The 15,567-nt window shown below is 35.6% G+C and overlaps 1 protein-coding gene across 2 annotated transcripts in view; it reads right to left on the bottom strand.

Annotated features, from left to right (window-relative positions):
• Positions 1–8,766: 8,766 nt before the first annotated feature.
• The window catches only part of SLC10A6 (solute carrier family 10 member 6), a 31,752-nt gene continuing 24,951 nt past the window's right edge, over positions 8,767–15,567 (bottom strand). Inside the window, exons 4-6 of one of the 2 annotated variants that reach the window (XM_031941601.1) lie at positions 15,089–15,264; positions 11,646–11,803; positions 8,767–9,904 (exon numbers count right to left, since the gene is read on the bottom strand). In XM_031941601.1, the coding sequence (XP_031797461.1) occupies positions 9,765–9,904; positions 11,646–11,803; positions 15,089–15,264 (474 nt within the window). In that variant the 3' untranslated portion in view covers positions 8,767–9,764. The remainder of the gene's footprint in view (positions 9,905–11,645; positions 11,804–15,088; positions 15,265–15,567) is intronic. The other variant, XM_031941602.1, reaches the window with a different exon arrangement.

Here is a 15,567-nt window from a genome sequence, read left to right as displayed (position 1 = left end):
TACTGTACCAATACTTCAAGACCTCAAACTATATAATAAAGTAGCCATAATCAAAACCACTTAGTATTGGTTTAAAAATAGATCAGTGGAACAGACTAGACAAAGGAGAATCAGACACAATGGAATCCAATAATCCAAAATTTGATAATAAATGTTTATTAAGCTCCTCTTGTATGCCATCACTGTACTAAAGGCAAAAGGCAGTCCCTGATCTCAAGAAGCTCTCTATATAGTGGGGGTGACAACATGCAAACAAATATATGAAGTAAATTATATACAAAATAATTAGGAAATAGAGAAAACACTGGAATTTAGTAGACCTAGAGAGGTTTTCCTGAACAAGGTGGGATTTTATTTGGAACCTAAGGAAATCTATGGAGGTCAGCATCAAACCAAAGCAAAGGAAGGAGAGTCTTCCTTGGCCTGGAGAACAGCCAGAGAAAATGCCTAGAGTTGAGAAAAGAAGTAATAAAATGAAATAAATAAATCAATTAGGAAAAAACTCCTTTTTTGACAAAAACTGCCAAGAAAACTGCAAATCAATCTGGCAGAAATTAAGCTCAATGAATTATCTTACGTTGTATTCCACAATACATTCTAAATAGATAAGCAACCTAAAAATAATTATATTATAAAAACTCTAGAAGAGAAGCAATATATACATCTCACTGTTTCAATTCCCTTTGTTTCTGCTAGGATTCAAGCTGGCCAATAATAGAATGAGATTGTTGCAAAGTTATAAAGAATAAGTATAGTTCCAAAGAAGAAATAAGAGAAAACTTCTCTCAATTTGTTTACTAGGGTGGAAGTCCACAATATGATACACTGAATTTGTTTTCACATTTTAAAAATGTTTGGTTTTACTAATCTTTTCTTCTTCCCTTTAAAAAAAAAAAAGTATTCTTTGCTATATAGAATGACTTTCTGGGAGTTTGGAGAGAGAAAGAGGGGAAATTTTAGAAAATGTAAAAACCATTGTTTTATATCAATAAAAATTTATTTTAAGAGAAAGAGGGGGGGAAAAGCAGTTTGCCAAAAACCATCCAGTTGGATACTAACTACATTTACTATTCTTCCAACAAAAGACTCCTGACTCCATGCTTTTCCTCATTCCCAGGATGTTCTCCCTCATCTTTTCTTAGCTTCCTTCAAGATTTAGCTGAAATTCCACCTTCTGCAAAAGGCTTTTCCTAGTGCTTTTCACCACCAGTCCCACTCCATACTCCAATGTCTCACCTCTGAGATTACCTTGTATTTTTTGCCATAGAAGAAGTAAGAATAGCCTGGACCTGTAAAGACTTTTACAATGTGGGGCATCTAGATGGCATAGTGGATAGAGCACAGGCTCTATCCACTGAAGTCAGGAGGACCTGAGTTCAAGTCCAGCCTCAGACACTTAATTGTTCCTAGCTGTATGGCCGTGGGCAAGTCACTTAACCCTAATTTCATGATTTTTGTTCATGTTTTGTTTTATTTTGTTTTTTCTAATCACCTCCTTGTACTGAGGGTTAAATAATAAAAAAGATGATGATGATGAAGTAAATAAGAGCCATCAAAGATAATGGGAAAAGAATACACAGAGAAGAGAGAAGCACTATATAGTACTTGGTTTTCTTCCATACATATAAAAAAACACCACTCAGAACAAAGGAACCTCAGTGAGAGAAGCAAAGGTTCCAAATTAAGGACAAGCAGCAAAGTAAAGGAACCATTTTAAATCTTCTGGCTCTCAGGGCCAGACTTCAGAGGACAAACAGATGTCTGGAGTGAAACATGGAAGGACTAATGGTTCTGATTATCCCTGTCTTTTTCCTTCAGCTGAATTAGAACTTATTTATTTTTTCACATTTTTCTTTTCTTTTATTTTAAGCAGAGAGACTTTCCGCACAAATTTCTGCATTAGTTATGTTCAAAAAAGAGTGGGGGGGGAATGCTTCAAACTGCATTCTGAATCCATCAGTTCTCTCTCTGGAGGTGAATTGAAAGTTTCATTGAGCCCTTTGAAATTGTGTCATTAATCAGGAGATCATTATACACTTCAACAACAATACTACATGCTGATCAATTCTGATGGACGTGGCTCTCTTCAATAATGAGAGGAGGATCCAAATCAGTTCCAATTGATCTATAATGAACAGAACTAGGTACACCCAGAGAAAGAACACTGGGCAATGAGTATGGACCACAACATAACATTTCTATTCTTTCTGTTATTGTTTGCTTGCATTTTTGTTCTTTTCTTCTCAGGTTATTTTTATCTTCTTTCAAAATCCGATTTTTCTTGTGCAACAAGATAACTGTATAAATATGTATAAATAAATATTCCCTAATATATTGTATTTAATATTTAATTTAACATATTTAATATGTATGGGACTACCTGCCATTTAGGAGAGGAGGTGGAAGGAAGGAGGGGAAAAGTTGAAACAAAAGTTTTTGTAAGCTGAATTAGCAATCGTTTCTTTTTCAGTTTTTTCCTTTATTGCTCTTATTTGGTTTTCACAATCTTTTTTTGTCCCTTTTTCTCCCCCACCAAGTATTTTTTTTATTAAAGCTTTTTATTTTCAAAATATATACATGGATAATTTTCAACATTCACTCTTGCAAGACCTTGTGTTCTAAATTTTTTCCCTCCCTTCCTCTCACCATCTTCCCTAAACAAGTAATCAAGTATATGTTAAATGTGCAATTCTTCTATACATATTTATACAATTATCTTGCTGCACAAGAAAAATCAAATCAAAAAGGAAAAAATTGAGAAAGAAAACAAAATGCAAACAGCAACAAAGAGTGAAAATGCTATCTTGTGAATCCAACCATTCTGGAGAGCAATCTGGAATTATGCTGAAAATGTTATCAAACTGTGCATACCCTTTAATCCAGCAGAGCTACTACTGGGCTTATACCCCAAAGAGATACTAAAGAAGGGAAAGGGACCTGTATGTGCCAAAATGTTTGTGGCAACCCTGTTTGTAGTGGCTAGAAGCTAGAAAATGAATGGATGCCCATCAATTGGAGAATGGTTGAGTAAATTGTGGTATATGAATATTATGGAATATTATTGTTCTGTAAGAAATGACCAGCAGGATGAATACAGAGAGGCTTGGAGAGACTTACATGAATTGATGCTAAGTAAAACGAGGAGAACTAAGAGATCATTATACACTTCAACAATGATACTATATGAGGATGGATTCTGATGGAAGTGGATTTCTTTGACAAAGAGAAGATCAAACTCAGTTTCAATTATCAAGGATGGACAGAAGCAGCTACACCCAAAGAAAGAACACTGGGAAATGAATGTAAACTATTTGCATTTTTGTTTTTCTTCCCAGGTTATTTTTACCTTCTGAATCCAATTCTTCCTGTACAACAAGAGAACTGTTTGGTTCTGCACACATATATTGTATCTAGGATATACTGTGACATATTTAACACGTATAGGACTGCTTACTATCTGGGGGTGGAGGGAGGGGGAAAAATCGGAACAGAAGTGAGTGCAAGGGATAATGTTGTAAAAAATTACCCAGGCATGGGTTTTGTCAATAAAAGTTATAATTATTAAAAAAAAGAAAGAAAGAAAATTCTATGTTATTATCCACACTCAGTTCCCACAATCCTCTCTCTGGGTGCAGATGGTTCTCTTCATCAAAAGATCATTGGATCTGGCCTGAATCATCTCTTTGTTGAAGAGAGTCATGTCCATCAGATTTGATAATCTTGCTATTGCCATGTATAATGATTTCCTAGTTCTGCTCATTTCACTCAGCATCAGTCCATGTAAGTCTCTCCAAATCTTTCTGAAATCATCCTGCTGATCATTTCTTACAGAATAATATTTCATAACATTCATATACCATAACTTATTCAGCTATTCTGCAATTGATGGGTGTCCACTCAGTTTCTTACCACTACAAAAAGACTTACCACAAAAATTTTTCTTGCTCTTTTTTCAATTATTCATTAATTCTTTTAATAATACTCATAGAGGTTGTGTCCAATCATGTTTCTTTGAGGCTTTTAGATGTTTTCAAGTCACTGACTTCCTTTCTGCGCATGAAGCTTCCCATCACTATAGCAGCTCTTTATGGTCTGATTCTTTTGTTTATTTTCTCATTCTTCCCATCTCCTTCTTGACTTTGTACTTCATGTTAAGTGTTAGATACTGCTCACTTCTGAGGAGGATGTCTGGTTTGAGCTCCTGTCTTTTGATGGAGGACCTTTTGGATGTGACCAAACTCACAACTCAGTTTGGGGTTCTGAATATTTCACCCTGCATAGTGGGTAGAGCATCAGGCCTGGAGTCAGGAAAATCTGAGTTTAAAGCTATGTGGCCCTGGGCAAACATGAGTTCCTTGTCCACAAAATAGCTGGAGAAGGAAGTGGTAAACTATTTCAGTATCTCTGCCAAGAAAACATCAAAGTCAGCTATGACTGAGATGACTGATCAACAATGACAAGTTTTCACTCCTTCTGAAGCAGTGTGGTCTGGGGAAAGGTCTGGCGCTTCATCTGGGCTCTTCAGGTTCTTGACTCAGGGTTGGGTCTGTTGGATTGTGTGGGCTTGACTCAATCATGGTTAGCTCACTAGGGAGTTCTACAAGTTCAGAGTGACTGAGGGTTAGAACTGGGTACCCATTCTGGTCTCTGATTCCCAGTCACACTACTGAGTTTTTGAAATTCATTCCTTGCTCTGTACATAGCTTGGGCCTCTCTTCATTCATGACTTTTCTTCTCTACCTTAGAAACTGTGATGTAGGAGCTGAGTAATATATGACAAAACTGCCAGCTGGCAACTGTTCCTGTGCCCAGCACTGCTTCACAGACCCCCTGAGATTTCTTTCGGCCCAGCTGCTTTTTGCTTTGACGTTCTCTGTCTCAATATCCTTACTGTTCCTAAGTTGTATTGCTACCACTGTGCAGAGCTCCCGTCTACTCCTCCTTCCCTGACTCCTCTCAGTGTCTGCAGATCTCTCATCTACTATCTTCTAGGGTGCTCTGGGCAGGAAAAGCTTCTAGTAACATTTTTTGTTGTTATTTGCTTTCCCAATCAGAATTTGGTAGGGTATGTTTTCTGTGGTTACTGTGGAGAAGAAATGTTGGATGAACTGGGCAAAAATGCTGACTTTCACATTATCTTCTTGACTCATCCTCTACCCACAAATAGCCTTCATTAAGAGATTCTTGGAATTCACTTTAAAGTGGGTTCTGTTTGTCTCTTAAAAACTGCCTCTTGGGGGCAGCTAATTGGTACAATGGTTAGAGCACCAGTCCTGAAATCAGGAGGACCTGAGTTCAGATTTGACCTCAGACACTTAACACTTCCTGGCTGTGTGACCCTGGGCAAGTCACCTAACCCCAATTGCCTCAGCACAAAAAAAAAAAAAAAATGCATCTTAATCAACTGTGATAGCCTTGGTTCTTCTCAACAATATGATGATTCAAGGCAATTCCAATAGAATTGGGATGAAAAATGCCATCTGCATCCAAAGAGGGAACTATGAAGACTGAATGTGGATCGAAATATAGTATTTTCACCTTTTTGTTTCTTTCTTTCTCATGGTTTTCTTGCTTTGCTTTGATTTTTCTTGTACAACATGAGTAATATGGAAATATATTTAAAAGGATTGCACATGTTTAACCTATATCAGATTATTTGCTGTCTTGTGGAGGGGAGAGGAAAAAAGGGAAGGGGAAAAACTTGGAACATAAAGCCTTTTTTTCATAAAGCTTTTTATTTTCAAAACATGTGTATGGATAATTTTCAATATTCACCCTTGCAAAATTTTGTGTTCCAAATTTTTTCCCTCCCTTTTTCCATCCCCTTCCCTAGACAGCAAGTAATCGAATATATGTTAAATATGTGCATTTCTTCTATACGTATTTTCACAAATATCATATTGCACAAGAAAAATCAGATCAAAAAGGAAAAAAATGAAAAAGAAAACAAAATGCAAGCAAACAACAACAAAAAAAAAAAGGGAAAATATTATGTTGAGTTCTACACTCAGTTCCCATAGGCTTCTCTCTGGGTTTAGATGGCTCTCTTCATCACAAAACCATTTGAACTGGCCTGAATCAGATGAGATCATTGTTAAACAGAGCCATGCCCATCAGAACTGATCATCTTATAATCTTGCTGTTGCCATGTACAATGATCTCCTGGTTCTGCTCATTTTACTTAGTATCAGTTCATGTAAGTCTCTCCAGGCCTCTCTAAAATCATTCTGTTGGTCACTTCTTATCGAACAATAATATTCCATAACATTCATATACCATACCTTATTCCGCCATTCTCCAACTGATGGGCATCCACTCAGTTTCCAGTTTCTTGCCACTACAAAAAGGGCTGCCACAAACAAAAGGTCCCTTTTCCTCTATTATAATCTCTTTGGGATGCAAGCCCAGTAGAAACACTGCTGGATATGCACAGTTCGATATACCTTTGGGCATAGTGGAAATAAAGTCTTGCAAAAATGAATATTGAAATGAGGTGATTCAAGACAATTCCAAACATTTGGGATGGAAAGTGTAGTCCACAAACAGAGAATTATGAAGACTGAATGTGGATCAAAGCATAGTATTTTCATCTTTTTGTTGTTGTTGTTTGTTTGTTTGCTTGCTTGCTTGGTTTTTTTTCTTGTATTTTTCTCCTTTTGATCTGATTTTTATTGTGCTGCATGACAGATATGGAAATATGTTTGTTAGAATTGTATATGTTTAACCTATGCTGGATTGCTTGCTGTCTTGGGAATGGAGAGCAAGAGAAGGAGAAAGAAAAATTTGTAATACAAGGTTTTGCAAATTTGGAATTTCAAGGTTTTTGAATGTTAAAAGCTATCTTGGCATATATTTGGAAAAATAAAATATTATTGAAAAAAATTTTTAAAGACTGCATCTAACTATTCTAATTTTATTTTTCATAAACATTTGAACTTGGGCCTGTATTTTTGCATTTCCTAGGACCTTTTTTTTTGTGACTTGAGGTCATGAGACAATTCTGGTGTCCACATGGGAAAAGATAACATTTCTTTCCTGGGACTAAACTGAGAACTGAAGCAGCTGGACACTGTGTATTTGTTTTGTTTTGTTTGGAACAAAATGTTTATCATGAAATTTTTGCCATATTCAGAATGTTCCATGATAAACCATCTTAGTAGATCAGAATCTACATTCTAGGACCAGAAACTTTTGCTTTTTTAAAAATTATGTACAATTGGTTATTCCACTACATATATAATAAATTTATATATACATAAAATTTATATTTATAAATTTCTTTTTTTTCTTCCTTCTCTCTATCCCACCCTAGAGATGGCTATATTAGACACAAATAAGGCTCTGTATGTGTATATGTAAAATGATTCTATATGTACTTCTATTTACCAGCTTTTTTTCTGAATGAAGATAGCTCCTTTCTTTATATGTCCTTTGTAGTTAATTTGGATATTTATAATAGACAAAATTACTTATTCACTCAAAGTCATTCTTAAATCAATATTAATGTAACATTGTTAACAAAATTTTACCTCCTTAACTGGAAGCATAATCATAAGCCATTCATGTTTCATAACTATACTGCCAAAGGCAGAATTACTATGAACTAGGGCATTTAAATCTTCATAGGTCATGATCCTAACAACCCTCGGGTTTACATTTTTATATATATCTTTTAGGTACATCCTGTAGTTACAAATGTGTTTTCTCCCTCGGTGGAGGGATGTAAACACATTGAGAGCAAGTAATGTTTCTTCCCTCCTCCACCTTTCTTTGCATCTTCATCATTTAGCCCAGGACCTGGCATATTAAAGGCACATAATAAATGCTTATTGATTGACAGGCACCAATCCTATCTATATGTAATATCTCATGGTCATAGTCTCTCACCCCTATTAAAACATGAGGGAGGTGCATTTTCTCAATTTCAAAGAAAAGAAAATTGAACATCATTATTGTTATATTAAAACTTAAAAGGTTTAAGGTATATTTACAAAATAAAATTGTAAAGAAATGAATCACACTTAAAAAAAATCCTACTACACCGTTTAAATAAATGAAACTTTATACATCTCTAATAATTCACTTCTCTAAGGCCTTAGGAGAAAGGACTCCAAAAGCTAGGGATTTCTTTTGCAAACACATTGTATAATATGACCCCTCAACACCATCAAGGGTGCTAGAATAAGTGCCTCATCTCTGATTTACCCTATTTTCATTGTAAGCTAAGAAGCTTAGTGAAACTGGAGACTTTTAGATTTTAGGAACCTAAATTTGACTTCTTGCACTAAAGGCTGTGGTTAATAGGTAGCCTGAAGAAAAAAGGGGAAAGTGGGCTCTGATGACCAAATAGCCTCAAATTGTGTCAGGAATGGGTATTCTTTAAATTGGAAACCACTTTATGTCAGTTCTATGGGTTTTGTAAGGGATATATTCCTTCCTTTGGGGTATTTACAGTCTGCTGGAAATAGGGAATTGTTATGAATAAATTATCTAGAGAAAATCTCTACTGAGGGAATATAGGGTTAAGAGATGATCAGAGTGGGAAAAAGTTCCCCCAAATCCAGAAGATACAAAGAAAGGAAAGTTCATAGGAACATAGAATCAAAGATTCAGAATTATGTTAGAAGGAATTTTAAAAGCCTTTTCCTTCATTCTACAAACAAGGAAATTAAGGCTTGAGAGAGCAACTAACCCAAGTTCACTCAGCTAATAAGTGGGTATAAAGAATTTAGGATGGAGCAGAGAAGAGGCATAACCAATATGGAGTTGGAGCTATGCAAGTTTAATATGCTTTACATACATTATTTTAATTAATCCTTATAACAGTTGTCTAATGTTTATTTTTCTCATTTTTATTGATTCTTTTTGTTTTACATAAATTACATTTCCATATACAACCTTTCCCCCCTCCTACCCAATGTGCTTTTCCTTGTAGCAAAAATATTTTTAAAAGGGAAAAAAAAATCACTTCAAAAAATTAATCGCATTGCCATGTCTGGCAAGATTCACAGTATTCCATACCCACAGTATTACAAACCTGCTTCTGCAAAGAGGCATTTTCTCAACTCATCTCAAGGACCAAAGCTGGTAATTATAACTGTACAGCCTTCAGTTCATTTTTTCTTATCGTTAGTATGTTATTTTCTTGAACCTGCCCCCATTCTTCCTAAATCTTCTCATACTTCTCTGAACACTTCATAATTATTTTACTCTGTCTTATAGCAAAGAACATTTATAACTACAGATTGCTTAACTGTTCCTTAGTCAGTTGGCATCTAGGCAAAAGAGTTATTTTCTTCTTTTTTACAAATGAGAAGTACTAGTGTTCTATTCACTATACTATTTACTGGCCTTTGGATTGAATTTAAATAAACAAGCAGGTCAATAAGCCCAGTAGGCAGTAGGGATGATTTATGGCTCAATCTAGATGACATCAACTGCAAAAGAAGGGTTATAAAATGATTTGCAAGTATATTATTATATTAAAAGTATTCATACATAAGAATACTATTTAGGCAAGACTATTAACGTACCAAATTAATTCCCCCCCAAAAGGGAACAAGATATTTTCCCAAAAGGGATCACATTACCAATTCATAGTGCATATAGTAATTAATCAAATAGATTCTGTCTACACAGTTCAGGAATAGCATCTGAAACAGATGAATTGATTTGTGGGCCAACAGTTACTAGAGTTTTGGTGAAGAAAGGGCCATCATTCGGCATCATGCTCCACTGGGTCTGTTGTCATGACAGCTACAAGGTCACACTGACTCCTCAACCCTTTCCAGAAAGGAAGTCACCTCACTCCTGGCAGCTGTTTCCTTCAGTTCAGATACTTCATTGCAGTCAAGGTCCTTTTCTTCATGCTTTTTCTTACATAGTCTTTTGTATGTCTGATAAACTTCAGGAAAGACAGACACATGACAGTTATAAGCCATTTCATAGGGATAATAATAAAATTATTTTTATTTCAGTCAACTAATTGCAATTCAGGCATTTATTTTTTAATTTAAAAATAAACCTCTAATTGTAAGGGAAGAGAAGGAAGGAGACAACTAATTAAAAAAAATGGAGCTTAAAGTAACCCCCTAATCATGGTGAAATAGAATCATTGGATTTAGAAAGGCTTCAAGAGTTCAAATTTTATCACAGCCACTTGTTTCCAATTTATATACAAACACACACGTGCATGTGTGTGAAAGACTTTGAACTAAACAAAAAACCAAAAACCAGCATAGAAATACTGGAAACTAATGAGTTTCATTCTGATATGATTTTTCTTATTTAACATTATGTTATTATTATTATTCCACCAATAATAATTCAATCCAGTTGACTTGAACAGAGTAATAGGAACCAGTTAAATGTTAATGACAATTTGCTTCAGTGAATAAATTCATTAACCAACAAGATTAATAATATGTATTTTTCTGTGACTTCTTGGACCTGTCATGTTTTATCTGCAAGTCTCTAATATGCCCTTACAGAGCGCTTGGCATTCATGAATATTTTACAATTGATTGCCTAGGAATCTGATTTTTTTTTTCAGAAACCTTTGAAATCAGGTAATATTTAATATTAGTTCATGAGGGCCAGTGTTGTGAAAGATATACAACCCCCCAAAAAGTTCATTTTTATGTTTATTGCGCAGCTCCATTGGCAATGCTCCAATAAAATCCTTGTTCCCCTGCTGACCCCCAATTATTACTCTTCTTAGTTAATAGTTACTCATGAAAACTTCTAAATAATGGAACTTGGAATATAACTTCTGAAAGTATCCTGGTTTGTTTGAGGTACATATGCTTAATTTTTAAAAATCTCATCGATTGGCCTATATATTTCCCTATGAAGCTTGATCCAAAGATCTGTTTTAAATTTTCTGCTTTCCCCAGAAATATCAGAATGAAAGTATATCAAGGTGCTATTAAAGTCAATGCTCAAAAAAAGGGAAAGTGTGATCCATAAGCACCATAATCACAGTGCTTTTTGGCAAGCCAGATAAATATTAAGATATTTTCAAGAGAGAGAGAAAGAGAGAGAGAGAGACAGAGAGTTTTTCAAGCCCTCTGAAAAAGAAGTAAAATGAAAGTTCCTGAGGCTGTGGTATAAAAGCTCCTGAGATGAAATTTCTAAAAGTTTAGCCCGCTTCCCTCAGAGCCTACTGTTTGTTGATTCAGTAGAGTCAACTTAGAGATGTTACACTTCATTCAGGACAAACCTCAGTCTCTAAAATCTTCTCTAATGTCTTCTCAGGGTGTCTTAAGAGGACAATTGCTTTACTCCTTTATTTTTGCTCCTTTATATTCATTTCATGGCAATTTTCTGTCTGTGGCAGAAATCTAAAGTGCCTGGAAATTTCTAACTTACTCCACAATTTTGTTGTATATTTGAAAAGAATAGCAAATTGTGTATAGTAGATTCACAGTTTCATGTACATATGGCTTCTTTATTGTAATATATTATGGAAATGTTTGTTTTATTTTATAAATTTAAAATAAAATGAAAAAACTAACTGAAATATAAGACCTATATAAGTAAGAGAATAAAAAACATCAAAGTTTAAAAAAAAGAAAGAAGATGGCTCTTCCCATCCCAATTCAAGTACTAAAAATGTATAGGTATTATACTTAGGATGCACCAACCTGCAATAATGAAAAATCCATTCAGCATCTGGAAAAATCCATAGTTCAAAGGGAAGGTAAATACCTGGGCCACTTGTTCTGAAGTAAAAGATAACTGAAGCATCGTGGAACACAGTTGTACGTTCTGAGCTCCTGTTTCTATGGAAATGGTCCTGCATCTGCCAATCAGAATATGATTTAAGTAAAATTTGGTCAATAATAACAGCTTATGTTTATAAGATATAACATAACATAGTGAGTAGAGGACCTTGTTTGGAGTAAGGAATACCTAGATTGAATTTCTGCTTCTGACACCTTCCAACCACCCACATTCCAACTGCCATATCATCTTTGACTTCTCATTCTCCTTTACCCCATATCCATTTGTTATTGTTCAGTCATGTCCAACTCTTAATGGCCCCATTTGAAGTTTTCTTGGCAAAGATACTTCTGCAACTCATTTTACAGATGAGAAAACTGAGGCAAACAGAATTAAATGGCTTGCCCAGAGTCACTTACCTAATAACTGCCTGAAGCTAGATGTGAACTCAAAAAGATGAGTCTTTCTGACAAACTGGGCACTGAACCACTTAGCTGCAAATTAGTCATCATTTTTACCTCCACAATGTATGTCACATTATTCCCCTTGTTTTTACTCACAAAATTGTTCCCTATATTAGACTCTTCCCTGCACTATTATAATAACTTCCTAACTTTCCCCCCAAGTTTCTCCTTTCTCTAATCCATCTTCATCTAATCCAAACACATTTACTAAATTAAAAATCCAAAAATTGACCATGTTCTTCCATGGATAAATATAAATGCTTCTCTTTACCTCCACAATCTGTCTCCAAAATAGATCTCCAGACACAGCGTGCATTATTTCCCCTCATGTGTTCTTTATCCTGACCAAAATGGCCCATTTGCTGCTCCTCAAACACATTTCATCTGTTGTCTTGTTCCTTTCCAAAAGATGTCACCATTCCTTAAATATATTCCCACACCTTTATCTCTGCCTCTAACAATCCCTAGCTTCTTTCAAAGCTAAATACAAATGCCATCTCCTACATAAGACCTTTCTTGATGCTACCAGATGCTAGTACTCCCCCTCAAAATTAACTCGTATTGTAATAAGAGGGTCCACTGAGGGAGAGAGTGGAGGCAGCACATCCCAGGCAAATCTAACTACCACAACCTTGCAACCATAGCCTTATGGGAGGAGTCAGTCCAGAATTCTGCTCCTAAGAGCCCCTTGAGATAATCAGCTCACCTTCCAGCCTAAACTGGTCTCGAAATGGTCCCCAAAACTATACCCAACCTCCTTCCAAGTAATCAACCCTTGTCAAAAAGGGACCCGGCAACTGCTTCTATGAGTCTCATAGATCCCCACCTTCCCATTAGCCACACCTACTAAAGAATGGATAAAGCAAGTTTGTACCTCCAAAATCCCAGCACCATCAAAAGGTATGGACATAAAATATATAGTTGAACCCTTGTCTCCCTTTTTTAAAATGTGTACCCCTTGAAAACAGAGACTATTTCTCTTTTCCAATTATATCCACTTTGGCATAGTGCTTTGTGTATAAGAAGTGCATAAATGTGATTAATAAGTGCCTTCTAATTCATTCTTTGATATGTATGTATTCTTTCCCATGGAATAAAAGTTCCTTGAGGGCAAAACTGTTGCACTTTTGTCTCAGTGTCACCAGCACATACTGTTTGACTCATGGTATGTGTTTAATAAATATTTATGATTGATTTTTAAATGTCATGTTTCATCTGATTTTCTTCAAATAACCTTAATTCCTTCCATACTCTTCCTCTATAATTCAACATCACCACCATCACCAATATTATTAGTAGTATCTCATAGTTATAAATAGCTTTGTCATCTGTGAAATGATCATGACTATGTAAAACCAGGCTTAAAGTCAACAGAGACCTGGGATTGACCCTCTCATCTGTGACACATATTGGTTACAAACATGCTGTTTCAAAGTATCTGACATCAATGTGAGATAGGGTAGCAAAGTGTTCCTCCATGTAGATTAGACTAATTCTTTCTTTAAAATACAAAGAAATTGTCTCTGAAACTTGATAGACTCAGAAGGCTGTCACTACCCAGTCACCTAAGGGCAGTGCAAGAAGAGAGTACAAAGTCCTGGGTACTTAGGTGAGCATTAGCAGAGAAAACTTGAAATATTGATAGGATTATAATACTCATGAGGCAATCAAGGAAAGGCACTTTGGGGTTTATCTCAATTTTAAATGGGTCTTTTGTTCAAGTGGACTTTTGATTATAGTTCCACCCCAAGTGGGGGGGGGGGTCTCTAGAAATCCCACCTTATTGTATACAATCAGAAAGCCAAGTTATGATGACAAACCCCCAATTATATTTTTCCTATAAAATATCTGCTCATACTCTAGATGTTTGCTAATTCTTTTTAGGGTGCCAAATCCCTTTTAGAGTTAGTCCACCAATCACTGGCTTTCTCCTTATTACAGCTAACTTCTCTGTGAATTTAATCTGTCAGTCAATGGCATATTCCCACCATATGGTATCTTTCCATTAATGTGTCTTCCTTCTGGTTAATAGTTAGTTCCATTAGGGAACTTCTTTCCCCTTTATAATAGCTAAAACACTTTTTCTTTGCTAAAGATTGTTATGTATTTAGTCCTCTCTTAGCTGGGTAGTAAAATCTTTCCCACTTGATTTGAAGATCTATACCTAGAAATTCTTTTGGAATGACTCAAGACACCCTGCCACGTCACCCAATATACTTTTGGGGTCTCACCTTATACTCCCTCATTCTGGTGACCTGGTGCAAGAAGAGTCTGACTGTACCCTGTAATCTCAAGAACTGTACCCTGTAATCTCAAGATAGGACTCTTCAGATTTGATCCTGCCCTGCTGACTGAAGGAAAGTTGAGTAAAATACTATAGCTTTGTTGAGTATTCCATTCTTTAAAAATCTTTAATAATGAATCATACTGCTAAGAAGTGGTAAATTAGTGTGTCATATAAAAAATTAGAAAAAATATCCTGGTATAGTCAAACTTCCTCTCCAGCACCCTTGAATCTTCATCTAAGTAACCACTATTTAAAAAAAAACATATCTAACTAAATGTTCTTTTGTTAATTGTTGACCCAGGGTATTTCATTATTTTCCAATTCTGCTGGGTTATCCAAAAGTGGACCATAATTCAGCTCTGGCCAGGTTGGTTGATAAAGTTCAAAATTTGAATAAAATAGTTCCTCAAACTTGATATATGATTTGATCTATGTAAATAATTAGTGGGGAAGTCCCCCAGCTCCTTTTGCAGGAGGACATTTATTCTGCTTCCCAGTATTCCACCATTTAAAACACTTCTTCACATACACAGGTTGGCACAAGAACACGTGCACACTAGCAACATAAGCTATTCTCCTCTAAGAGATATAGGGGTCATTTAGCAGAGGTTACCTCTCCCAAGGCTGGTGAGTAAGAAGAGCCAAAAGGAAACCAAACATGTGTCCAATCAAAGGAAACAAGAAAGTGACGACCAGAAGGGGAATATTTGAAAACCAAGATTCTTCAATCAGTATTCCACCAGCTATTGTGATCACCAACAAGAGAATCACCCCAACAATGCTCCCAACCTAAAACAAAGAAAAACAAGAAAAACAATAAATAATGAAATCACTTTACAATAAAACACAGTTAATCAGTATAATAACAATCTAAAAGTAAATAAATGTTGGTTGTGAGAGAAGGTAAAAGGACAGAAGGTTTAGGAGGCACTTTTTGCCTCATTATATTCCTCCAATTTTGGATAGGCGTGAACCTAGGCAAAATTTTTATGCAGTCCAAATTTATATTTGGTGTTTCCTTTACCCCAGCACCATCCCATAAAACTCTGTTATTCTAGAACATACCAACTCTGACCTAGAATTTTCATATTT

Source organism: Sarcophilus harrisii, chromosome 6 (genome assembly GCF_902635505.1).
Source record: "Sarcophilus harrisii chromosome 6, mSarHar1.11, whole genome shotgun sequence".
In the NCBI taxonomy this organism is placed as follows: domain Eukaryota; kingdom Metazoa; phylum Chordata; class Mammalia; order Dasyuromorphia; family Dasyuridae; genus Sarcophilus; species Sarcophilus harrisii.
This window is presented reverse-complemented; position numbering and strand designations above follow the sequence as displayed.